Source organism: Petaurus breviceps, unplaced genomic scaffold (genome assembly GCF_028583685.1).
Source record: "Petaurus breviceps papuanus isolate PSGF00001 unplaced genomic scaffold, PetGlider_PUasm1.0 213, whole genome shotgun sequence".
Taxonomy (NCBI): Eukaryota; Metazoa; Chordata; class Mammalia; order Diprotodontia; family Petauridae; genus Petaurus; species Petaurus breviceps.
In genome coordinates this window covers 11,383,107-11,409,661 of record NW_027185860.1, presented here as the reverse complement: position 1 = coordinate 11,409,661, position 26,555 = coordinate 11,383,107, and the positions used below count along the sequence as shown (strand labels likewise).

General features: G+C 36.1%; 1 protein-coding gene across 1 annotated transcript in view; it reads left to right on the top strand.

The window, feature by feature from the left end:
* The window catches only part of POU1F1 (POU class 1 homeobox 1), a 32,371-nt gene extending 5,816 nt beyond the window's left edge, over nt 1-26,555 (top strand). Inside the window, 7 exon segments of the mRNA XM_069093893.1 lie at nt 17,099-17,158; nt 17,161-17,220; nt 19,667-19,678; nt 21,363-21,587; nt 23,794-23,958; nt 24,712-24,772; nt 26,360-26,555. Coding sequence (XP_068949994.1) covers nt 17,099-17,158; nt 17,161-17,220; nt 19,667-19,678; nt 21,363-21,587; nt 23,794-23,958; nt 24,712-24,772; nt 26,360-26,555 — 779 coding nt within the window.

The following is a 26,555-nucleotide window of genomic DNA, read 5'->3' as shown; positions in this document are numbered from 1 at the left end:
TCCTTCCTTCCTTCCTTCCTTCCTTCCTTCCTTCCTTCCTTCCTTTTCTTTCTTTCCACTCTTACCCCATCCCTGCTTGCCCACAGATGTTGCTGAAGTATGTTTTAAATTTTCTTCCCTGCTGAGTTTTTGCAGTCACCTCATGTAATGCTACATCGAAACTGGCACACACTCAGTTTAACAAATAACCATGGTTTTGATAGCATGGGAAACTTATGGGAAACTTCAGACAAAACTTCCAAACCTGCAGATTAAGTCAGACACCAACAGAGGCAGCCAACTGCTGTATTTTCTTAGGAGCTATGGAAAAGCTGGGATTGAGGTGAGGAACTCTTGCACTGTGGGCTGCTTAGAACCCTGACTCTGACCAACGGCAGCCCATGTCCCTTTTTGCTTTCTGTTTTGTTGGGGTCACCTCCACTGCCTCCCGCTTCCTCTTTTCAGATGGTTATCTGAAATCTTTGCAGCTACAATCTTTTGACTACCTTTCCTTTTGGAGGCAGTCCCAAGGTCAAGTTTCATATCCCTTTTGGGGCGCTCCATCACTGCCCCCAAGAAACCACTGAGAACGTGAAATAATTGTGGATGAAAATGTTTGCACCTAGTCTACTCTGCACTCTTTCTTCAGCTCTTCTTGGTCTCTGGAAAAGGCATTATCTTTGAAACCATCGAAGGCAGGAAGACCTGAATTTAAGCAGTGCCCCTGACAAATGCCCACTACTGTATATAACCCTTGGACAAGTCACTCGACCTTTCAGTACTCCACACAATTATCTGGGACTATAAATTACAAAAAAGGAAGCTGCATTGGCTAAAGGAGTCTCTTCACCAGGGAGTTCCCTTTAACCAGTGAAATCACTGATCTAAACTCTGTGCCCTATTCAGAATTCTAAGTGCTCTTTCTAATAGGCTACAAGAGTTCCCCAAAAAGTAACATTTCTTAATATTAATTAATTCAAACCCAGCCTTAGACATTTACTAGCCGTGTGACCCTGAGCAAGTCCCTTAAAACTCTTGCTGTTTCTTCAGCAAAAAGGGGTAATAACGGTACTTACTTCTAAGGATTGTTGTTAGGATCAATGGAGATTATAACTGTAAAACATTTAGCATTATGATTAGTACATGTTAAGCACTATACAAAGCATTGTTATTATTAATTTTAATTTCTATAACTTAATTGACATACATTCTAAATTTTTTTTGTAAATTCCTCTTCATATGATTATGTGATTTTCTGCTTTTATTTTCTCCCTTTTGCCCCTCTTTCCTACATATCTTATGAATTTCCATTAGTCAAATGGGGAACATGCAAAGTTATAAAGCACACTATTACAGATTTCTGGGAAATTGGTTTGATTTTCCTCCTATTGACTCTGGTGGAAGCAGTGGGGAGAAAAGGTAAATTAAGTATGCCTTTAAACTGCACTAAAATTTTTGGGACACACTATATTTTCCTGAATAAATGCTTTTCCCAAAAGAAGTTCTATGGCAAGTAAAGTGTAATTTGATAAATCTAAAAGCTACTTAAAAAAAAGACTTACAAAATAAGTAAATCTTAGGAAAATTAGTCAAAAAGAATAGAGAGAAAAATAAAACTACCAAGACAAAAGGTGAACAAGGTGAAATCATAGCAAATAAAAAAGAATACTTATCAGAACTTACTGTATGCCCTGTGTAAAAAAACAAACAAACAAAAAACCTTGAGAATTAAAATAAATAGATTAAATACAAATATATGCATGTATATGCACACATACATATATATGCTTGTATATCCCCTGAGTAGTTTTTATTAAATGAGTCAGAATTCTTAAATAGTTCAATTTCAGAAAACAAAATTTAAGTATCTATAAAGTGAACTGTATGGTGGTTAAATGAGGTGTGGTGTAACTCTCTAGTGTAGACAGATTTACAGATAAATCCTTATAGGTAGATCTGTAGCCATTAAAAAAAAACATACTTTTAAAGAAAAAGTAAATATTTAGCATAATTCAAAAAAATTGAGAAAAAAACACTCGATTGAACTTCTTTGAAGAAACAAACATGATCTTAATATCTAAATGAGGGGATGTTAAAGAGATGAAAAAGAAGTATAGGCCAATATCACCAACAAATATTGATAGAAATACATTTTTAAAACATCCTGGGAAGCAGATTGTAAACTTTGTGAATAGATACCATTTCTTTTACTTCATTTTCATCTTTCATCCTCTACAGAGCCAATACAGTGATAGACACATAAAAGAATAATGAAGTTAATGGTCATTAACAACCTTGTGGCCATTAGATGAACAAGGTACTCATCTCTCCAGGCATTTTCTATGACCATCCCCTATGCTTGGAATGCTCACCTTCACTTCACACTATCAATTTCCCCGACAACTTTAGATTCCACCTAAAATCCTTGCTTTTACTGAAAGCTTTACCCAACCCCTCTTAATTTAGTGTCTTCTCTCTGCTAATTATTTCCTATTTATCCTGTTATTCCTATATAGGTTGCTGTGTATGTCTTTGCAGGTTGTCTTCTCTATTAAATTGAGTTCCTTGAGGGCAGGGACTATATTTTGACTCTTTTTGTATTATAGCCCTTAGCACAATGCAAGGTACCTAATAGGCACCAAATGATTGATTGATTATGTAGTACTTTAATGCTTAAGGTGCTTTACTTCCAATAACTTTATAAGATAGGGAGTAAAAGTAAGTGGAGAAACTGAGAATGTAATAAAGAAACTTGCCTATAGGCATACTTCCAATCAATTTCTCTATTAATCAATAAGTATTTATTAAAAGCGTACCCCTGTGAAGCACTGTGCTAGGCACTAGAAATACAAAGACAAAAACGAAATTCTCTCTGACATCAAGGAGTTTATATTCTATTGAAGAAGACAACTTGGAGCCAGAACTTTCCCCCAGAAGTTTAGAATTAATCATGGTTGATTGGTTTGGCATATCCAGTGTCCCTATATAACAAAGAATTCACTGGCCTGTTATTATTGTTCTTCAATAATGTCTGACTCTGTGATCTTATTTGGTTTATTTTTTTTTGCAAAGATATTGGAGTCATTTGCCTTTTCTTCTTCAGCTCATTTTATAGATGAGAAAACTGAGGCAAACAGGGTTAAGTGACTTGCCCAGTCACACAGCTAATAAGTGTCAGAGACTGGATTTGATCTCAGGAAGATACATCTTCCTGACCTAGCTGCCCCTCACTGGTCTGTACTAGCAGTCACTATCCCAGTTCATGGTGGGAGGGAGAGGGGACAGTTGATTATGTTCAAAACTATGTCTGGTTTGGTTGCTATCACAAGGAACTTTTAGACAAGTGTATCTTGGACAATTATCATAAATGTGTATTCTCTTGATTTATAATATTCTTCTTTCAACATGTTCTAGATTAGATAATACCCTCTTCTGAAGTCTACATCTTCAAACGGAAGGACAAGTATTTATTCCTCCGATTAATTATGAAGAATCAGAGGTCTCCCTAAGTGTCTTTACATTTTACATTAGCTTTCCTCTCTAAAAAGAACAAAAGAGCACATTCATTGTTTATTGATAAGACTGAAAACTACACATTAAGATTCTGATTACCAAAATATTTATTTTCATATGATTTTCATTTTTCATCTTCCTAAAAATAAAGCCTTGGCCCTGAAGTTAGAGAGAGGTCATTTCAAATCCAGCCTCAGACATTCACTAACTATGTGACCAGGGACAAATGACTTAACCTGTGTCTGCCTCAGTTTCCTCGATAGTAAAATAAGAATAATAATAGCATAGTGCCTACTTCAGCAGAGTTGTCATGACGATCAAATGAGACATCTGTAAAGTACTTAAAAGTCAGTCACAGAGTAGGCACTTAATAAATGCTTATCCCCTTCCCTATTATGAAAGACAAAAATATTGATACTGACAAAATGCCATATCATTTAACAGTCTCTGAAAATGTTTCACTTAAGTGAATTGTCCAAATACTAAAGTTTAAGGACCAAACTGATTATTTTAGTCATTTAGTTTAAACTCTTTCAGAATAAACTATATAATCCCTCCCTTGCTAAATGGAGAACATTGGCCAGATATTAACCATATCTGTGTGATTTAGTGTCATCATTAAGATCATTAATTACAGTACTATGCTACAGAGCGAGAGCATAGTATAGTAGGCAGAGTGTTAGACTTGAGTTCAAATTGTGATATCGCTACTTCCTAGTGGTGTGATTTGGGGCAAATCATTTAATTTCTGGAAGTGTCAACATAAAATATTGCATATGAGTGTGTGCCATTTATATTTTAGCAAGGTTTTAAGTTGTAAGACAAAAAGACACCAAAATGGAAAATGGAGAGGCCTTTCCTTTCAGGTATAAAATAACTAGTCCTTGCTAAAAAAAAAATTGCTCTAACACTCCAACTAAAAAGAGAACTATAACACTCAGTCAAGGCAAAGGCTAAAGGTGGTAAAAACTGTGCCTGTGGGGTGGCTAGGTGGCGCAGTGAATAGAGTAAAAACCCTGGAGACAGGAGGACCTGAGTTCAAATGTGACCTCAGACACTTAACACTTACTAGCCCTGTGACGTTGGACAAGTTATTTAACCTCAATTGCCATGTCTCCCCCCCTCCAAAAAAAAAGCAAAAAGACCCCAAACTGTACCTACACATTTAAGAATGAATCCACAGAGTCAATGAATCAGTGAGTCCAGTAGAAATGCAGCACCCTATGAAAACCCAGCTAAGCAAACTGCCCCATACAACCCAGTCAGAGTGACCTGGTCTACCAGCAGCAGCTAAGGGACCTGACCCACTCCTCCTACCCCAGCCACGGCAGGAGCTCCCAGTGAGAAGCCAGTTCCACAACGTGGCCTAGACTAGAAGCTGGACCTATGCAGATTATCATGCACCGTTAGTTATCTCTGAGGAGCCAACCCAGCCAAGTAGGAAAGGAATTTGTGCATCATTGATAAAGAATCATGAGGAACCTCTGGAGAAAGAAAGTGCGTCCAGACCCAGATGTTTTCAGAGCTCTGAATTGCCTTGGCCACGGGGATAGTACTGCAAATGTGTCTAGCTATCATTATAGTTTGCATATTGGCTTTATCATTGTTCATCGTGCTCACTCTTACCCTCACAGACTGTATATTTTTAGGAGTTTGTGCCCCAAATTTTGTTGGAAATGCTTTGTAACTACCTTTCTTGTTATACCATTTGAGTAAATACCTTTTCTAAAAAAGCTAATTGAGAATACCGTCTGAAGGGGGAAGTTTACTGATCAAGGCTTGTGAGCTACATTGTTAGGAGGATAGTTACCCACAAAATGACCCCTTCAACCCTGAGAGAAGTATCAGCCACCCCTGTGGGCACCCAACCTGCCAGTGCCTACTTGTATTTGGAGAATAGTGTCAGCATTAAGGGGGTAAGATAAAGTAATAAAGTAATAATGCCACTCCCATAGACTGCGGAAATATGTGTGGTTGCTTGACCAGACAATAAATAAGCCCAAACTACACTTAGAGTCCAGGTTTTGGGTTTTCTTTTAGTTTTTTTTCCCTGATTTTTCCCTTTTCTGCTAGCTATTACTTCTCAATTTAGACATTTTGAGAGCCTCTAGAAGAGGGAGGGGGAACCTGCACATGCAAAGCCACACACGGGCCCTCTAGGTCCTCAAGTGTGGCCCTTTGACTAAACCTAAGCTTCCCAGAACAAATCCTTCTATTAAGGGAATTTTTTCTGTAAAATTAGGACTCAGGCACCCCAGGCCCTAGAAGTCCCTATGTGGCCTCAAGGTCATAGGTTCCCCACCCCTGCTGTAGAATCATACCTTCCTGTTCAAATTTAACATTTGAAAATAATTATCTGTTTCATTCTGACAAACCATCTCCTCTGTGGTCGTGAGTATATGGACTTTGTGACAATATTTTCAGCATGCAGAGGCTTTTTATTTTTATTGATGGAGATTTAGAGGTGTTATCCATGTATGTGCTGGTACTGAGTCGAAGCAAATTTTTTAGTTATCAATGAAATGCTAAGTACTAAACTAATCTGTAAACCTTTAGCTACCAAAGGGACTTACTTTTTAAAACTCATGAACTTTAAAAATTGATCATTCTTCCTTCCTTTCCGTGTATCTTGCTTCTTTTACCTCCAGAATGTATCTCCCCTGAATGTAACAAATTTACCAAAGGTCCCTTCCTTTGGTAAAACTTAAGTTTCTACTGCAATGAAGAGCCTAAGACATCTTGCTATAAAGTAATGAAAAACAATTCAAAATATTTTCAAGTTGGATTTATGGAATCAGTTTTTTTTTAAAGTGAACTCTTTACAATTTTTCTCATTTATTTACTGTTCATCTTCTGTGCAAGGAAATAAAAGTTGCATTTCATCTTAAAATTATGAAATGTAATTAAATTGATGACGTACATTTTTTTAACTTACCACATATATGTTTTACTTCTAGGTACAATTCAGTTTAGTCTTAAGTGAGTTCCCTTCAAATTCCGAAATAGAAAGAAAATTCAGACAAAACTAGTTTATCTGTTATGCTATCATCCATAATTCCCTTGGAACTGATGTTTTCACTAATTTTATGATACAATGAAAACTGATGTTGATAGAAATGACGAAAAACCTGTTAGATCTTGAAGTGCCCTCTGAACTATCAAAGAAAGAAAGAGCAACCAAAATTTAGTAGAAATTTAACATTTTTTTATCTATGATAATTGGTCATTTGCATATGGTATCATCATTGTCATTGACCAGAATATATTATTTAATTGCACAATGACATTGTTGAATTCTTGAGTTTCCTGTGACATTCCATAAAGCTAGTATTTGTGTAGTGCTTTAAGAATTGAGAAGTTTTAAAATGTTTGTTAACTCATTTGGTCCTCACAATAACTCTGTGATATAGATGCTATTATTAATCTCCATTTTACAGATGGGGAAACTGAGACAGAGAAGTTAAGTGATTTGCCAGGGACACACAGCTAGTATGTGTCTGAAGCAGAATTAGAACTAGGGTCTTCCTGACTCAAAGTCTCAACCTATACAAATATAGCTAAAGAATGCATAATTTGGAAGAAAATCGAACATAATTTGTTGTTATTAAGTCATTTTTCAGTCATGTCTGACTCTCCATGACTCTATTTCTCCAAGTAATTCACTGGATTGCAGAACACACTTTGTATACCTTGGTAATCAGTAACTGTTTGTTATTCATTTAATAAGTGGGGTGGTTGTTGATGACACAGTCACATAATCAAAGCATCTGTGCAGTAAGGAATCAATCCTCTCCTTACATGCTAGACTCTGGCTGGTAATAGAATTCAGTAGCAATGACCGCTAATGGTATTTAATATATTAAGTTTTACACCAAACTTTACATGCTCATTAGATGTTCACTACAACCTCTTAGGTTGTAGGAAGGCTATTGCTATTCTCTCCTTCCCAACCCCCCTACGCCCCGCTCCCCTTACAGATGACAAACCTCCAGAACTCAGATTAAAGGGAGGAAAAGGAAAGGGAATATAAATATTTCACATAGCACCTGCTCACGATGTACCAGGCACTTTACAAATATTACCTCATTTGATCCTCATGGCAATCCTGGGAGATAGGTAGAAACTGAGGCTAACAAATCTGTCCAGAGACACACAGCTTGTAAGTATGTGAGGTCACATTTGAGCTCAGGTCTTCCTGACTCTAGGCCGAATGCCACCCATTAGTGACTTTCTTATACTTGTCCAGCTAGTAAACAGTGAAGACAGGGTTCTAAACCAGTTCCCCTGACTCAAGTTCAGTTTACTTCCCACAATACCACTCAGACTTTCAGGTGACAATCTTCCCAGGGACCAGTCTTTCCTCCTCACACCCCCTCTTCCAACATGCAACAAAGAATTTTAGCACAATCACCCTTTCTGTAGTAATAATAATTTTTAAAAAAAAGTGCACTTTAAGATTTATGAGTCTCCTGAGACTGTAAAATAAAATAAAAATGTATTTTGAATCTGTATGTGTGACTATTTAGAAACAATAGAAAACCTCAGGTAGCAAGAATGATTAGATGTTATAAGTATTATTTTTAGAGAAAAATGGCATTAAAGTGCTTTATGATTCAGAATTTGTCAAATTTTTGACACATGATCAGGATTATCATTTGCTACTTGACAAATTAAGTGCCTAGAATCTGCATTCCTTGCCCTGCATTTCCACAGAGGCTGCAGAAATTGAGTATTCAAACACAGAATTTCAGATATGAAAAAGAAAGGATATAAAAATTTATAAATGGAAACCTAGTTCTGTCATTTGAAACTTCTCCTTAATTCCCAAGACATTCAGGAACATAGTCACTTCCATGCAATCCCAGAAATCATTGTGTCACCTACCATAAAGCTATTCTCAGCATCACACTCTATATGAAAATGAAGATACCAAGGAAACTATATGTCAAATGATATGAAATTACTTCATTTTAATGTTGTTATTTTATTGCATGCACTGTAAGGCTTATATATAGTGAAGACATTTCATTAATAATAGTACTTTGGGATAAGAAAATAATCACTGATGTGACACATTAAAGGTTGTCTGATTAATTCAGTGTACTTCTACAGGACAAGAGATTCCATGTCAGAATAAGCACAGAAGTTGTTTTGGATTTTTTGCTTTTGTCTGGGTCTGTGATGTGGAAATTCCCTCAATCAGTGGAGATGGGCAACTCATCTGCATTTAGTCTTTGAAAATTATCTGCAGCACTGAAATGTCAAGTGACTTGCCTGAGATCATTGGCATTTGTCAGTCTGTAGAAATTGCGAAGACTGAACCTAGGCTTTGCTTAGTCCAAGGCCAGGACTCTGTTCTAGTCTCCACTCTGGCACCGGCTAACTTTATATCCTTGGGCAAATAGCCCCACCTCCTTGAACCTCATTTTTTTTTCATCCGTACAATTAAAACATAAGATTAGATGGTCCCTTATGTACCTTTCACTCCTGTTGGGGATTCAAAATACCTACTGTGTGATTTACTATACTTATGATTCTCTCTGGATTTATCTCTTCTTGCCTTAAAATTATGTCTAATACAGCAAATAGGTGCACACAGCAAATACGTGTGAAGCTGAGGAGATATAAAGCTTAGATAATGTATAGTGCTTACCTTCAAAGAGTTTACAGTCTGGCAGGAGGATATGACATAAATTAGATGCATATAATGTTCAATTTTGATCACTGAATGCATTGAGCGGTTCTAAAATAAAGTGTTAAATGAGGGAGGCCTGAGTAAGAAAGGAAGGGAGAAGGCACAGTGGAGGAGGGAGCATTTGAAATGATCTTGGTGGGGGTAGCTAGGGGGCCCGGCCCTGAAGTCAGGAGGACCTGAGTTCAAATCCAGCCTCAGACACTTAAAACACTTACTAGCCATGTGATTTCGGGCAAGTCACTTAACCCCAACTGCCCTCCAAAAAAGCAAAAAAAAAAAAATTATCTTGTTAAATAGTGAGGAACCTTAGAAATCCTACATATCTACTATGACTCTTCTAAAGGAAAACAAAAGTAAGGAATGAGCTTAATTCAGATTTTTAGATTGTTCCCTCTCTTGTCATTACTTGACATTGCTATTTAAATTGGGTATTTCTTCTTTGGCATTTTTTTTTTTGAAAAAGCAAAATGACCTCATAAAGCAATGGCTACATAAGAAAATGTTTGAATTTAATAGCAGATATCATCCTAATTTTCAAAGAAAAAAAGTGCATACTTTATGTTATTTCCAAGTAAAATTCTAGAATGGATTATTAAAGGGATTTTAAAGGATGGCTTATGAGTACTTAGAAAGTGAAGAGGCAGGAGTCAAGATGGTGGAGTAGAAGCAGGACCTCCCCGCGTCTCTGGCTCCCACCTCCTCCAATCCATGTTAAAGGGGACTCTGAACAAACTTTGGAGCTGCAGAACCCACAAAATGACACAAAGAAGCTAACCTCCCGCTGAGGACAGCCCGGCAGGCCAGCAGGAATCGGCCAGCAAAGCGCTCTGGGAGCTGAGCCCAGCGTGAGCCAGAGGTTTTAGCCCCAGGGCAGCCTGACCAGCCTCTGGCCTGAGGAACTCCAGATCTGCAGCAGCTGTGGTGGGTTTCCAGAATTATCAAGACAAAGATGCTAAGGACAAAGCCAGAGGTCAGTGCAGTGTGGTCTTTGAGATAAAATAGTTGGGAGTACATTGGCTTTTGCCCCTGGGGTGAGAAGCAGCTGAAGCGCTGCAGCCATGCAGCCACCCTCATGGGTCAGCTTCAGCTCCTGGCCTGCAGGGTGTAGGGGGACCAAGTACCAGTCTGAGGGGTAATCACTCTTGCTTCAACCTGTTTGGATCTGGATTGCAGTCTAGGGTGGAGATCCTGGGCTGTGTGTACAGCTTGCCAGAGCTTGCGGAGGCTTCAGTGAGGGCACCCATCTACTACCTTCGGCAGCTGAGAAAACCCCAGTATTTGGGATGGAAGCTCCCCTGTCTGGTAGCAGAGTCCTACTGTGGCAAAAAGCCCAGGGGTCAAGTGACTGAGGGGCAACATGACCAGGCAAAGGAAACAAAGCAGACAGAAGATTCCAACATTAGACTCTTATTTTGAGGACAAAAAGGAGCAAAGCATGGAACAGGGGGAAGACAGTGAAGTCAGAACTCCTGCACCAAAAGCTTCAAAGAAAAATACGAGCTGGTTACAGGCCATAGAGGACCTTAAGAAGCAGATAAGAGAAGTGGAGGAAAAATTGGGAAGAGAAATGATAATGATGCAAGAAAATTATGAAATGAGAGTCAACAGCCTGACTGAGGAAAATCATACCTTAAAAAATAGACTAACTCAAATGGCAAAAGGGGCTCAAAAAGGCAATGAGGAGAAGAATGCCTTAAAAAGCCAAATTTGCCAGATGGAAAAAGAATCTCAAAAGCTCACTGAAGAGAATCATTCCTTCAGAATTAGATTGGAGCAAATGGAAGCTAGTGACTTTATGAGAAATCAAGATGCTGTTAAACAGATCCAAACAAATGAAAGAACAGAAGGCAATGCAAAATATCTCATTGGAAAAAAAAACACTGACCTGGAAAATAGATTCAGGAGAGATAATTTAAAAATTATTGGACTACCTGAAAGCCATGATCAAAGAAAGAACCTAGAAATCACCCTTCAAGAAATTCTCAAGGAAAACTGCCCTGATGTTTTAGAAACGAGGACAAAATAGAGGTTGAAAGAATCCACTGATCACCTCCTGAGAAAGATCCCAAAAAGAAAATTTCTAGGAATATTATAGCCAGGTTCTAAAATTCCCAGATCAAGGAGAGAATATTACAAGCATCCAGGAAGAAACAATTTGAATATTGTGGAAACACAATCAGGATAACACAGGATCTGGAAGCTTCTACACTGAGGGATCGAAGGGCCTGGAATATGATATTCTGGAGGGCAAAGGAGCTGGGATTAAAACCAAGAGTCACCTACCCAGAAAAACTGAGTATCATGTTTCAGGGGAAAACATGGTCATTCAGTGGAATAGAGGACTTTCAAGTATTTTGATGAAAAAAACAGAGCTGAATTGAAATTTGACATTCAGATACAAGAAGAAAGAGAAGCTTGAGAAGGTAAACAGGGAAAAGAAATCATAAGGAACTTATAAAAATTAAACTATTTACATTCATACATGGAAAAACAATAATTTTAACTGAGGAAACTGGTCATATGAATACATATGTGAATGTGTGTATATATGTTTACAGGTATACAGAAATAGAGGGCACAGGACCAATGTAATAGGAAGGGACAATACTTAAAAGGTGAAATTAAGAGGTGAGAGAGGAATATAACGAGAGGAGATGGGGAGAGACAGAATGGGGTAAACTATCTCATATAGAAAAGGGGAGGGATAATTGTTACAATGGAGGGGAAGAACAGGAAGGCAAAAAGGCAAAACTTTATTTTCACTGAATTTGGCTCAGGGAGGGAATAACATATATACTAAAAAGGATATCTCACCCTACAGGAGAGTAGATGGGAAGGGGATCAGAGAAGGGATGATGGAAGGGAGGGCAGGCTGGGGGGAAGGAAGTTGGAAGCACCCACTTTTGCAAAGGGACAGGATCAAAGTAGAGAATAGAACAAGTGGGAGGTGGGATAGAAGGGAGGGAAAAATAGTCAGTCTTTTCAATATATCTACTATGGTAATGTTTTTCATAACTACACATGTACAACATATGCTGAATTGCTTATCTTCCCAGTAAGGGTGGGTGACAAGGGAGGAAGGGAATGAATCTGGAATTCAAAATTTTAAAATCAAATGTCTAAAAATATAAATACTATTATTAATTCTATTTTACATGTAATTGGGCAATAAGATATACAGGCACTGGGGCACAGAGATCCACCATGCCCTGCTGGAGAAGTCAAAGGGGGCATGGGAGAAGATATAGGAGAGAGCAGATTGGAGGAGGGGATATTCTGTGGGACCGCTATTTTGCGGAGGTGGGTAGGGGGAAAATGGGGGAAAAAATTGTAACTCAAAATCTGGCGGAAATGAATGATGTAAACCAGAAGTTAAAGCATTTGAAAAAAAATTAAAAAAAAAGAAAGTAAAGAGGCATACACTAAGAGCAAGCATGGGTTTCTTGATAACAAGTCATACTAAACTAGTTTTACTCCATTTTGACAAACTGTAGTTCCTTGGGTGAACCATATAAACTTCATAAATGTTTTCTGTATTGTATATAATTTTAAAGCATACAGAATACTACTAGTGTAGAAAGCACATCAGGAAATGTCTATAGATGAAACTATAGTGTGGGCTGGGTGTACATCATTGACTGCATTTACTAAACCATGTGACTCATTTTTCAATCTCATTTGCCAATTATATAGACTTGTAGAGTTGCTTAGTAAATTTACAATTTCCCTGCTTTCAGTCAATTAATTCTTTAGACTAAAGTATTGCATTTTTATATTTTTAACAAATGAACCCAAAATACATTGAAACTTTTGGAAGTTTTTTTAGCATGTTAGTAAATGATGTTTCTAAGTTTTTCCAGTATACAGATGAGAGTTTTCATATATGACACACATCATTTTCAGCAACAATATCATATAACAACAGAAATGTTTCCAAGCATCCCTTTTCAAAATGTGTTTTCATACTGTGAGTTCTTCCCCTCCAAAAATGTATTATTCTTATTCATTGTTTAGACCATCATCTTTATTTGCTGTCATAAATATATAGAGAAATAATACAAATAAACAACATCAAAAAATATTTCTCAGTGGACAAATAGTTAAATGATATGAAGAATAGCAAATTATTATTGATCACCATATAAAATTGAACCAATTATTCATAATAAAAGAATACTAACCAATACAATCCTGAAGTTTCACCTCATATCCAGAAAAATTGACAAAAGTGACAAAATTTGGGAGTAGTCAATGATGGAGAGGTTACCAAAAGACAGGTATACTGATAGATATTTCACAAAGTTGTGAATTGCTCCAACTATTTTTGGGGAAAAATTTTTGGAATTAGGCTAAGACAGGGACTAAAGTGTTCATACCTTTTGATCCTGAGACCCCACTGCCAGGCATATAAAATAGGAAGGTCAAAGATAGAAAAGAGAGAATTAAAGTTTTTTGGAAGACTTTGTTTTGATAGCACTTTCTAAGAAAATACTTAATGGTGAAATATTTGAATTTTTCCAATACTTGAGTCTATACCTGCAAATGTTTTAACACTGTATTGCATATCTCTTCCCCTATCTTTTCTTCAAATATATATTTTATTTGTTCTCTGTCTTATTTCATGAATTTATGAATTCAGTTAAATTTGCAGATGCTGAAGTCATCTTTCAAATAAATCTTTTAAATACTCACGTGAAACTGGAATCTTATCAATTTGGAAGGTTTTCTTGAATAATGAAACAACTAATCAGCAAGTATTTATTAAGAACGTACTGTGTACCAGGAAGTATACCACAATAATTTTAGGTTGATGGAGATAATTCCAAGGGTTGGAAAAGTGATTAGACTCTATTATCCATTCTTCAACATTTAGCAGTGAATACTCTACAAACGTATATACGTGATAGACATAACACTATGTAGGGAGGCGGTAGTAAATGCTTACCAACCGTTTCTCCCCAAAGCAAAATGAAATAGATATAGATATGTAAATATGCTCAACACGCTTTTAAATTTTGATCTGCGTTTCTGACATTTTCTCAATCACTTTTTAAAATTTAGACAATAAACAACACAATACATCAAACCCTGATTTATATAAAGCGTTTTCAGATTTCTTAGGTGTAAATGTTGACACTGAAAATTTAACAGCCTTCTAAGTTGTGTGAGTTGGTTTCTGTCCATCTGTAACAGGTGCCACCGAAAGGTGAAAGTAAAATCCAACACAAAATTCAAGTGTGTGGTAAGAAGAATGAAACAAGGAATGGACTAAGTTGTGCAAGGTTTTAAATGTAAAACAGATTTTGTTTTGGTTTTCAGAGCAATGGGACACCACCGGAGATTATTAAGTAAGAGGGTGACATGGTCAGATTTGTGCTTTAGGAAAATCACTTTTGTAACTGACTAGAGGAGGGAGCAGAGGTGGGGAACCTTCAGCCTTGAGGCTGCATCCTTTTAGGTCCTGCCATGTGGCCTTTTGACTGAGTCCAAGTTTTATAGAACAAATCCTTTTATTAAGGGGATTTGTTCTGTGAAGTTTTGATTAAGTCAAAAGTCTTCACTTGAAGACTCAGAGGGCCACAGTCACAGGTATCTACCCCTGGAGACTTGAGGCAGCAATATCAAGCAAAAGGCTATTGTGATAGTCCAAGCATGAGGTAATAAAAATCTTCATCAGGGTGGTGACAATGTGAATGGGGAGAAGGCAGTGTATACAAGAAATGTTGTGAAGCTAGAAAAAAAGACTTAACAACTGATTGGATATTTGGGATGAATATGAGAGGAACACCAAAATTTTAATCATACCTAATGGCTTCCTTGACAGTATTAGGGAAGATTGGAAGAAGGAAGGGTTTTGAGGAAATGGTAATGAGTTCTCTTTTGGACATTCTGAGCTTGAGATATCGACAGGGCGTCCAATTTGAGATGTCCAGTATGCAGTTACTGATGTTAGCCTGGAGATCAGGAGAGATGTTAGGGATAGGTATGCAGATTTGTGAATCATTTACCAAGGGATGAAAATTGAACTCATGGGAGCTGATGAGATCACCAAGAAAAATAATACAGATGAAGAAGAGAAGAGGATTCAGAAAAACCCTTGGAAGAAGTCCAATATAGTGGGCATGACTTGGATGAAGTTGTAGCAAAGGAAATAGGGAAGGAGCAGCCAGACAGGTATGAGAGCCAGGAAAAAGAAGTGTCATAAAAACCTAGAAAAAAGAGTGTTTGATCATTAAATTATGAGATTAAAAAGACAATGCTTCAAAGAAAACAATTACCCCTTACCTTAAAAAAAGACAAGGATTACAATAAACCCTAATTAATACAAAATTACTTTTAGGAAAATATTTTGTCAAAATGAGGCTGTCTTGCAGTTGCAATAGACAATAATTAGCAATAATAATATGTTTGATGCTTTATTCATAAATAATTTTCATAATAATTATGTAAAATTTTCATATGTTAGCAGCACCGTGAACCATGAGAGGTAATAGTAATCAAAATAAAGCACTGACTGATTAATTTTTTTAAAGACCATGCAGTACTTAGGCATTAAGGAGACAGATAAAAAATAAATGAAACAGTCCCTTCCCTCAAAGAGCTTTCATTTTGTGGAGTAAGAAAACATGCAAATAAATAAATGTAAATAGAATATATGCAAAAATAAATAAATGGTAATTTTGGGGAAAGAGGGCAATAAAAACTAAGGGCTCCCGGTAGAAGGTGGTACTTGTATTGAATCTTGCAAGAAACAAGAGATTCTCAGAGGTAGAGGTGAGGATAGGGTACATTGTTGGTACAAGATTAGACTGAACTCCTTGAGAGCAGAGACTGTTGTCTTTCTTTGTATCTCCAGTACTTAGTATAGTGCCTGGAACATAGTATGTACTTAGCAAATATTTACTGATTGACTAAGTGACTAAAAGATAATCAATGTGAAACAGTTAACAGAACATGGGGTATAATATAGGAGGGAGGAAGAGAAAGAAGGTCAGTTTACTGGGATCATAGACTGCAGGAAGTGGGATAATGTATTATAGTGCTAGAAAATGAGGTCATGGTCAAAATTTAAAGAGCTTAAAAGGCCAGACAGAGTAATTTATATTTGATCTCAGAGGTAATTGGAAGTCACTGGAATTTATTGAATAGATGAGTGGGGTGCCTTGAGAAAAGATAGTGAGTTCTTCATCCTTATAGTCTTTAGGAGGAGGTTAGATAACTATTTGTCAGTAGTGCTATAAAAAAAGGATTTATTCTTTAGGAAGAAGTTGGACTAGGGTCCTTCTGACTCTGTATTTCTATAATTTGAATTGCCTCATTTTGACACTAAAATGATGTGTGTGCTATATTAATAATTTTAATGAAAGAGAAGGAAACTTTTGCATTTAATTATTGAGGAAGAAGTCAAGAGACTGCTCACAATTTTGGAATGATATAACAAAAAAAAAGTTGTAACTGAAAAGATAAAGGTTATTGCTATCCTTACCACAGTCCCCACCTTCTTTGAACTAAATCGATCCTGTCATCACCATCTGGACAAGTAGTTACTAGAGATAAGGTGAAGGAACAGCATAGCCTACTAAATATCTTACCCTCTACTCTGTGGAGTACTCTGTTGTCCTTGCTGCTGCTGTTACCACTGTAAGACCTTCTCATTCTTACCTACACCGATTGGCCCTGTTGTCATTTACCTCTGAGTGGTCACATGAAGCTATACACTTTTCTTTATGTGTGAAGAGGAGTTGTTCAGTGCTACCCCATCATGAGAGAGAAATAATGATGGTAAAACATCATCTGGAAAAGATTCTGGGAGGGAGGAATGGAAGGAAAGAGGAGAACTGAGGAAGGATACATATTCCTGACATGTAAGATGATATGGCCTATTTTACCTGGGTCACTTCTTTTATTAAGGGATCAAGCCTGCAACTCCAGGGATATTGTCAGTTATTTCCTCTCAGGGTCACACGTTACAGGCTGCAGCAAGGACCATCCCAAACCAAGGAATGACATCAGCTCTGTACAAAACAAGTCTTATGCTTCCCTTTTTCTACCTTTATTACTTTGAAGTGATTTATATCCCTACCCAAACCACCACTAAATCCTAACACAGATGTATGAAACAATTTTCAGATTATATGGTGGGTTACTTACTCAAAACCAATGAATATATTTTGTGCTGTAGGGAATAATCAAAAAGTTTCTAAATCTGTTCAAGTAGCTACATAGGCAAACAGGTATTGCCAGTGGGTTTTTGTGCTTAGAAGTTCTTTAGTAAATGTTTATAACATCCTTGCTGCACATATGTTCCTAAATAATCTTTAAACAAACAAACATGTAGCTTGTAGAAAGATTAGAAGAATTAGCCATCTATATAGTCCTGAAAACAAATGGTACTTAACATATGGCTGGTGTTGTCTTTGTATTACAGAAACTAGCACAGTATATTGAATTTAGCAGGTACACCATACATATTTGTAGAAATGAATTAATAGGGGAAAAAACAAAGTATTTTTTTCTGTTGGGATGTGTTTACCTGTCATATGGATTTTTTTTATTGAAGTTAGTGACAGAATGAAAATGGTTTTGTTGAAGAACACACATATTTTTCTCTTGCTAGGAATATGTCAGGAATCTTCCAGTCAAATTCAGTACCCTTTTAATACTAGTTGATTCATCTCAGATACCTACTATCATCTACTTCTTTTTAAAAAAAATGCTATAATTATTTACTTAGTATTTATTATATTCAAGGCACCCTTTTAAAGAGGATCTTATTTTATTTTATCCCTATGTGTCTTATTTTGCATTATATTTCATCAGTAAGACACATCAAAGTCTCTTGAAATATGATCGGATAACATCTTAAGATAATGTTTGCCCATACAAATTAGTTTGCTAATGAAATCAAGTACAGAAAATTGCTACTATCCAATTAAACTAACTGTGCTTGTAAATACAGGCTGGTTGTTACACATCTAGACATAGTGGATAAAGTAACTATACTGAAAGCCGTTTTGTGGGCCAAAGATAGATCTAAGAAGGAAGGAATTAGGTCTGAGTCCCAAATCTCCCACTAACTCTGTGTGTATTGCTGGGCAAATCACTTGACATCCCTCTGACTTATATTCTCTACCTGTAAACTAGAAATAATTATACCTGCCTTGTCTAACTAAGGAGGTTGTTGGGGGGGACACAAGTAGATAATGAATGTGAGAGTACTTTGAAAGATAAATGACTACACATATTCCATGTCATCAATTCCTATCTTTTCAGCAGATTTCCTCAAACTAAAGACTGTATGGTATTTTTTTCTAGCCATGAGAAGTTTGCTGCAGGTCATTTGGGTTACTGACCTCTCTCAGTAATCCTTATATCACAGGAAACCAACAAACACTTCTCACTAACCCTCTAAATTTACTCATTTAGTTTAAGAGCTGCCTATTCCACCCTCGATTCAGCATCCCTAAAGGAACATGTAATAGGCAGAGTGCTAGACTCCTAGAGGGGAAAAAAGGCATAAAATGCTATGCATAGATGGATAAGGCTGGCAAGGATGATAGGACCATGGCAGGAAGAACAACATTAATGTAAAACAAAATTCTTTTAAGTTGCTAAGATATTTGGCTGGAAGTGGGTAAGCACTCACAATGAAGAGTTTATGTCAAAGAAAAATTAGTTGATATGAATTACGTATGGATTAATTTGTTCAAATGACTTGGCATCTCTTAAGAAAACTAAATGAGAAATATAGTCATGATACATGGAAATGAAACAATGAAGTATATGAAAACATTATTGAAAAATAAGAACCTCATACTGAAACATGAGTAAAAAAAAAGTTTAACATTGTTATAGATGATTAGTGTTTATTATACTCTGAGTTTAACTTGTAATAGTTTTGTAATAGATAGATAGACACACACACACATATATACATGTGTACACACATATGCAATTCATATTTAGCTCATTAATTAATCTTTCTTTTACATAAACATTTCATTTTTCATTATCAGTAACTACGCTGGCTAGATTTCTTAGCAATGTTTAAGTTTTCACTACAAATGCCGTTCTAAAGCAACTGCAAGGGGAATTTTCCAATGTGATCTCTGTTCCACACTCCCAAGTTATTCTACAGAGTTGACCAGATGAGCTTATGTTCAGTTCTAAATCTATGGTCCTGAGATCCTCTGAGTCCCCCCAAGATAGAAAGCATTAAGTGGAAAACTTTCTGACAAATCCTAGTAACATGATAAGTAAAACTGGATTTTGTTTTTAAAAGTAAAGCAATATGCATTCCACCTCTTTGTCTTAAGTTTTATTTCATTGCCCTATGTTACTTCCTTATTTTCTTCCTAAAAATAAGGTACAATCCATAACAAGGGCTCTTAACCTGGAATCCAGGGATCTATAGACAGTCTTCAGGTATTCTATTAACTTGGATTTTTATTTTCACTAACATCTACCTGAAATTTAGCATTTCCTTCAAGTGTGAATATAAGCAACCAAATATTATTCTGAGAAAGGTGTATAGGCCTCAAGGGTCCATGACACAAAAATAGGTTAAGAATCCTTGGTCTATAAGAGTCAGGAAGCCATGTAAAAGTATCTTTGAATCATAAAAATTACCAATTTTCTTACCTACTTGTTCCTTTTTTCAAGTTAGCACATTTTCCACATTTCATTCCAGGAAAATGCAATGTTATTACTCATGCTTTAGATTTCTGAATATGTTTGTGAAATAATCAGCAAGCATGAAATTTTGAAGCAAATATTTTGAGTTATTTGCGGAAGATGATTTTTATTTCCTTCTTCCTTTAATGTTAATTATTTATACCCATCAGCAACATAGCTAATTATTCACTATTTTTGTACAACAGAATTTCTCATTTGTATAATCCACGATTAAATGTAAATTGGGAATGGAGGCTCCACTGATGAATGCCACAGGATCATGATTGTAAGGAAAAATGCAAACACAAAGCAGTGTAGTTCTGTCAATCAAAGACTAGGAGGCTGAAAGGCTTCTGTCTTACTGGTAGGCATTTCTTCCCAGGGTCCTTATCTCCTTGGTGATGCCTTACTAAAAAGTGCTCAAAACAGAGTAACACCAACAGTCTCAAAGCCCTGTATGCAGATCTGTTTGAAAAGGTGTAATATTTTAGCACCTAGAACATTAGAAAGCAAGTCTTTTCTTATGTTTCATGTATTTGTTTGACCTCCTTTAAGTGATTAAACCTTTCCATATAGTCAGCTCTCCAGTATTAATGAATTGATTCTCCAGTTTGTGATTTATCTCCAGGATTGTTCCTCTCCCACCTTCCTACTTTACTTGTAAGTCATTAAATGGATAATAAGAAAGTGAGTCAGTTATATCTAATGATCATCTCTTAGGAAATCTCACTGGCAGGGTGGCTAGGTGGCACAGTGAATAGAGTACCGGCCCTGGAGTCAGGAGGACTCAGACACTTGACACACTCACTAGTCGTGTGACCTTGGGCAAATCCCTTAACCCCAATTGCCCTGCCTTCCCCCCTCCAAAAAGCAAAAGAAAAGAAATCTTACTGGCAATTTTCATATAACTTTTCAAATTCTTTATTACTTTAGAGTCAATGATAGAATCTTCTTACCAATATTAAAAAAAAATCTCATATTTCTTTTTCTTCTTTTTTTGATGAAATAATCATGATTTTTAACCATAAGAATATTCACATCTGAGGTTTTAAAGTTGCTTATCCTTTATTGAATGTTGCCTGTATTACCCCCTCGCTATTTGTCAATGAAAGCAAAGGCACTTCTATGTAATTTCACAAAAGCAAAATTAACTGTATTGTAAAGCTTACTAGGGCTTAGCTAAGAAGTGGTGTGTGTGTGTGTGTGTGTGTGTGTGTGTGTGTGCGTGTGTGCGCACATGCAAGCTTGCTTTTATGTGTGTGTAACAGCCCCAGTAGCAGTTATTGGTACTGGTACTGGTAGTGGTTATAGTACTAGTAAATCGACTGTAGTAGTGTTGAAATGAAGAATTATTTCATCTAATTTTTTCCTTCCTTCCTTCCTTCCTTCCTTCCTTCCTTCCTTCCTTCCTTCCTTCCTTCCTTCCTTCCCCCCTTCCCTTCCTTCCCTTCCTTCCCTCCTTCCTTCCTTCCTTTATTCCTTCCTTCTTTCATTCTAGCAGGCAGCTTAACCCCTTGCCTTTATAAGTTTCCTGACCATGCCTTGAGTCATGGTTTTCCTCCCATGCATCAGCCTCTCCTGGGAGATGACCCCACAGCCATTGACTTTAAGCAAGAATTTCATCGAAAAAGCAAAGCGATTGAAGAACCAACTGACATGGATTCTCCTGAAATCCAAGAACTAGAAAAGTTTGCCAATGAGTTCAAATTGAGGAGAATTAAATTAGGTATGTATTTGCTACGAATTATAGTTATGTCTTGCTCTGGGTCTCATAGAGTTCTATTAAGTTTAAATAGCCATACATAAGTGAGCAAGGCCAGCAAATGTAATTCTACAATCCTACCATGGGTTTTAACTTTTTAGAGTTAACCAAACACTCTTTCTGCCATCTTGCAGTGTCACCATCATGGTACACACATGAATGTCCTGACTGATTCAGCTCCAAAAAAGCACTAACAATTCAGAGAAGAAATGAAAATGACAGGTTCTCAATAGGCTGTATGTACTCCAAAATAATTGCCTGCTTCTTAACTTTGATGATGAAACATGCCAAAATATTGACAAATTTGAGATCATTAATAATTGTGGTGAATCTTATGAGCAGGCTAAACAAGTGTTGTGTAATCAACCCCAGAGTTGATTTTCAATGGAAAGCTCTGAAAAAATGTTGCAAAAATATGCTATTGTCCTCTCTGTTTGGGTTCATTGTGCTTATAAAATCATGATCATAAAGAAGTAAAATGAAAAAAAAGTAAGAGGAAAAATTCTGGGATGCTTTTTCTGAGGGAGGGAAACATGCAAACCAAAAAAAGTTCCAATGGGTTTTACATGCTGACGTGTTTGTGCTGGTCTAAGTTTAAAGCTGGTTAAAATACCAACATTTCTTCTGCCTTCCTCACCTGGAGATTTATTGGAGGAAGGAGTTACAACCATTCCAACATTTTAATTCTAAAAGTAGCTATAACAATTTGCAATTTCTTAAAATGTAGACTATTTTCAAAATATAAAAAACGATTGTTCATATTATCATAATGGTTGTTCATATTCTAGAATGACATTTTTATCTTTGAATGGACAGTAATTCATTCCATGTCGACATTCATTGTAGTGAATCATAAGAATTCGACTTTTGCCTTAGGCACAAAAATATCATGTAATTACAGGGAATTTTTAATATAAACAGCACCTGGCATCTAAACAATATAGAGTTTTGATTTTTTTAATATTAACTGATGATTTTGTTCATCTGCTTTTCATGTTTTATCTCAACTTGGAATAAAAAGTGGTTCTGGATCATTATTGTGACTCCATCCCTCTTGATGAGAAACAAAAAAATCATTTCCAACAAATTGAATAAATATGCTCAGCTATGTCCTGAACTGTGATGATTAGTTTCCTAATGAGCATGTTATATAAAGGAAATAAGACGTACTTTTTAGTCTTTATTGATACCAGAACAATATATAATATTAAACTTCCTGGTTGAGAAATTTTTTTTTTGCATCATTTCATCAAAGTAGAAAAAAATACTTATTGAGAATCATGAATATTACCCATTATAATATTATCATGATATATTAGCCAGGTTAACCAATAAATTAAACAATCCAAAACAAGATCTTTGCCTTAAGATGTCTTTGTGAAAGTGGTGACCACCCAGTATCCTGTTTAGCTGAATAATACGAATGGCAGGTTCAGCAAGGGAAAATTTCTTTCCTTGTAGTGGAGAAAAAGTATTCCATTTAACCGTTGGCTACAACTTGATACTTTCAAAAGGGGATCAATGCTTTCTAGTGGCACTTTTCATTTCCTATACCTCTCAAATAATAAAAAAAAATTAATTATTAATTACAAGTCATTAATTGCTAACACAATTAATAAACATTTCATAATAGACAAAGGAAGATTATTGAAGATTTTTACCAATGGCCAGTGTAAAGAAATACCTCTAGTTGTGTGGGAAGGGAAGGGAAGGCTAACCTAGAGTTTTAAAAAATATTTTAATAACTATTTCAATATAATTTGTTTTACTTGAAATCTTATGTATTTTATGCATTTAATGATAATAATTATTGTAGTAATCATTAGCATTTGGATAGTGATTTAAGATTTGCAAAGTTCTTTGCAAATATTAATTCATTTAATGTGAAGTAGGGACCTTTACAGATGAAGAAACTAAGACAAACAGAAGCATATAGAGGTTGTGACTGACTCGGGGTGGTAGGTGTGTGAGGCTGCATTCAAACTCGGTGTAAAATGAATAACTAGAATAAAAATAAAAATTATTCTTATGAGAGGTCCATAGACTTAGCCTGTCTTGAAAAGGAGTCCATGACACCAACAGAAAGATTCAGAACTCCTGCTAGTAAAATGATGATATTGTTCTTGGCGTTGTCATTGTTGCCATCTTCATTGTTATTGTTCATTGACAGGTTACACCCAGACAAATGTTGGGGAGGCCCTGGCTGCAGTGCATGGCTCTGAATTCAGTCAAACAACTATTTGCCGATTCGAAAACCTGCAGCTCAGTTTTAAAAATGCTTGCAAACTAAAATCGATATTATCCAAATGGTTGGATGAAGCTGAGCAAGTAGGAGGTACCATAGCTTATTTCTGCAGTTTCCAGAGTTTTAAACATATCAACAATTTCTTTGTGGAAAGATTAATGATAAATGAATAACTTTCTCCCCTTCTTTAATGTTAAAAGAGTTGTTTTAAATGGGCATTCTGCTATTTTAGATTCTCTCCTTAAAAAGAAAGAACTCAAGTATAGAAATAAATGTTTTGAAGGGAAACAGTGTTTAGCAATTAATGAATAAACTTCTTGTAAGAAAAAATATTAAAGATAAATGATAGTAGGTAAAATTGAAAGTCATATAGTTTCTCCTATATTTTGCAAGTGTAACATACGAAAGCAATAACATATTAATATGTTCTTAACTTGATACTAGTTAAAGCATTCCACAATGCAAATCTCCAAGAAAAAAGAGTTGCTTTTGAGACGGCTTATTATTAAATCGCTAAAACAACTCTCACACTAATGGTAAAAGGGCCCTTGAAGGGAGAATAGGGAATAAAGGGGTAGAATTTGAGAACATGATTTTAAATCTTAGAGCAACATATAAATTGCTAAAATAGAAAATAATTGCTGTACAGTTTATAGTTATACTTTAATAATTTTCCTAGTAATAATTTTATTCAAATTTATATTACCTACTTGCACAGACACTATAATATTTAAAGAAAATATTATAAGGTTTAATTCTATAATGTTTTAAAGAAGTTGAACGCCATAAATAGTTGTTCTCTCTGTGTGTGTATTCTTCTTTCTTTGTTTTCCATAAATATAGCCTTATACAATGATAAAGTGGGGGCAAATGAACGGAAAAGGAAAAGACGAACAACCATAAGGTAATTATCCCCTTGAGACGTTAAAATTTGCCAACAAAATGCAATAGTTTATTAGAGGGCAAAACGTATTTGTTTGCCAAGTGCAATTACCTTCTGGACTTGAGCTATAGCCTTTCACTGATACTCCTTCCTCACAAGAAAAGGAAGACCCTCAGGTGTTTCTCATTTATCTTATGCCTCAAAGGCTAACTATCAGCTCTTCTAGAAAGATTTAACCTTACATGGTCATCTTACTAGAGAAAAGCATTTTTTTTTCCTCCAAAAGTCAAAAGGCAGGCAATAAACATTTATTAGGTTGTGTGTAAAACACTGTGCTAAGCCCCAGGCACACAAAGAAACACAAAAAACAGGGCCTACCTTCGTGTGACTCACAGTCTAATAGATAAGTGAAAAGCTTCTTGGCTCTATATTTTGGAACACAAAGCAACCAACCAGCTAATTAGAGAGATAAGGACTTTGTCTCTGGCCTCCTTCTTCCTACTGGCAGAATACATATTCTTTTCCCAAAGTCTTGATTTCATTTAGGGCTAGAAAATCTCCTTTAATTCCAGTGGATTTGTGATAGTCCACTTATGTTCCCAGTTAAACCATTTAGAAGAATGATTTAGAATTTAGAAGAACAAACTTCAAAGAATTATGTGGGTTTGACGTAGTATGATTTCAGTACCCCAAGATCCTCTAGGCCTCACAAGCACACAAAAGCAAGAATTAAAAACAAACAACAACAAAAAAGAGACAAGGCTGTTTTGAAGTTATTGTTTATGCTTCAATTTCTCTTTTCTAAATTCTTTTTTTTTTTTTTTTTTTAAGCAATTGGGGTTAAGTAACTTGCTCAAGGTTACACGGCCAGGTGTTTCTGGGTGGGTGCTAAGTGTCTGAGCCCGGGATTCGATTTCCAGGTCTTCTCGACACTGGAGCCAGTGCTCTTACTCGCTGTGCTACTTGGCCACCCCTCTTTTCTAAATTCTTGATTTTATATTGAAGTATGACTGGCAATAAACCTCTCATTCTTTGAGCAATCAGAGCACAGATTTAGAGTTGGAATGAACTGTAGAAATCACCTAATTCAACCTCCTCATTTTGCAAATGTGGAAACTGAGGCCCAGAGTGTTTACATGTCTCTTCCAGGGTCGTGCAGGGGGAAGATTCGGGATACAAACACAGATAAAAGAAGTATTACTGGATAGGAATTTTTTCCTGTTTGTGTTGCTTAACTCATTATATCTTCCAAATACTTTAGATTTGCATAAATATTTGACTAAAAATTCAGTAGTCTCCAAACAAAAGGAACTAGAAATCTATTTCCCTTGTGAAGAATGTAGTGCCCTCTCCTGGTATATTAAAAGGAAACCAGCGATCTGTGATCCCTTTGTCTCTTGCTTGATTTGGATAGTAAAGAGAAATCTATTTTTTATTATAATACTACTACAGACCAAGGTTTTAGATGAGCGTAGAAGGGTTGTAGAACAAATATTTTCAAGTTGTTAAAAATCATTTTCAAATCCTTTTCGGGAATTTAGCACAAAAAGGAATAGATATTTAGATCTGCCCATTCTCACTTAAATAATAGTATTTTATTTTTTCCAGCATCGCTGCTAAGGAAGCCCTCGAACGATATTTTGGAGGACAAAGTAAACCCTCTTCTCAAGAGATTATGCGAATGGCTGAGGGCCTGAATCTGGAGAAAGAAGTAGTGAGAGTTTGGTTTTGCAACAGAAGACAGAGAGAAAAAAGAGTGAAAACAAGTTTACACCAGAATTCATTTCCCTCTATTGTTAAGTAG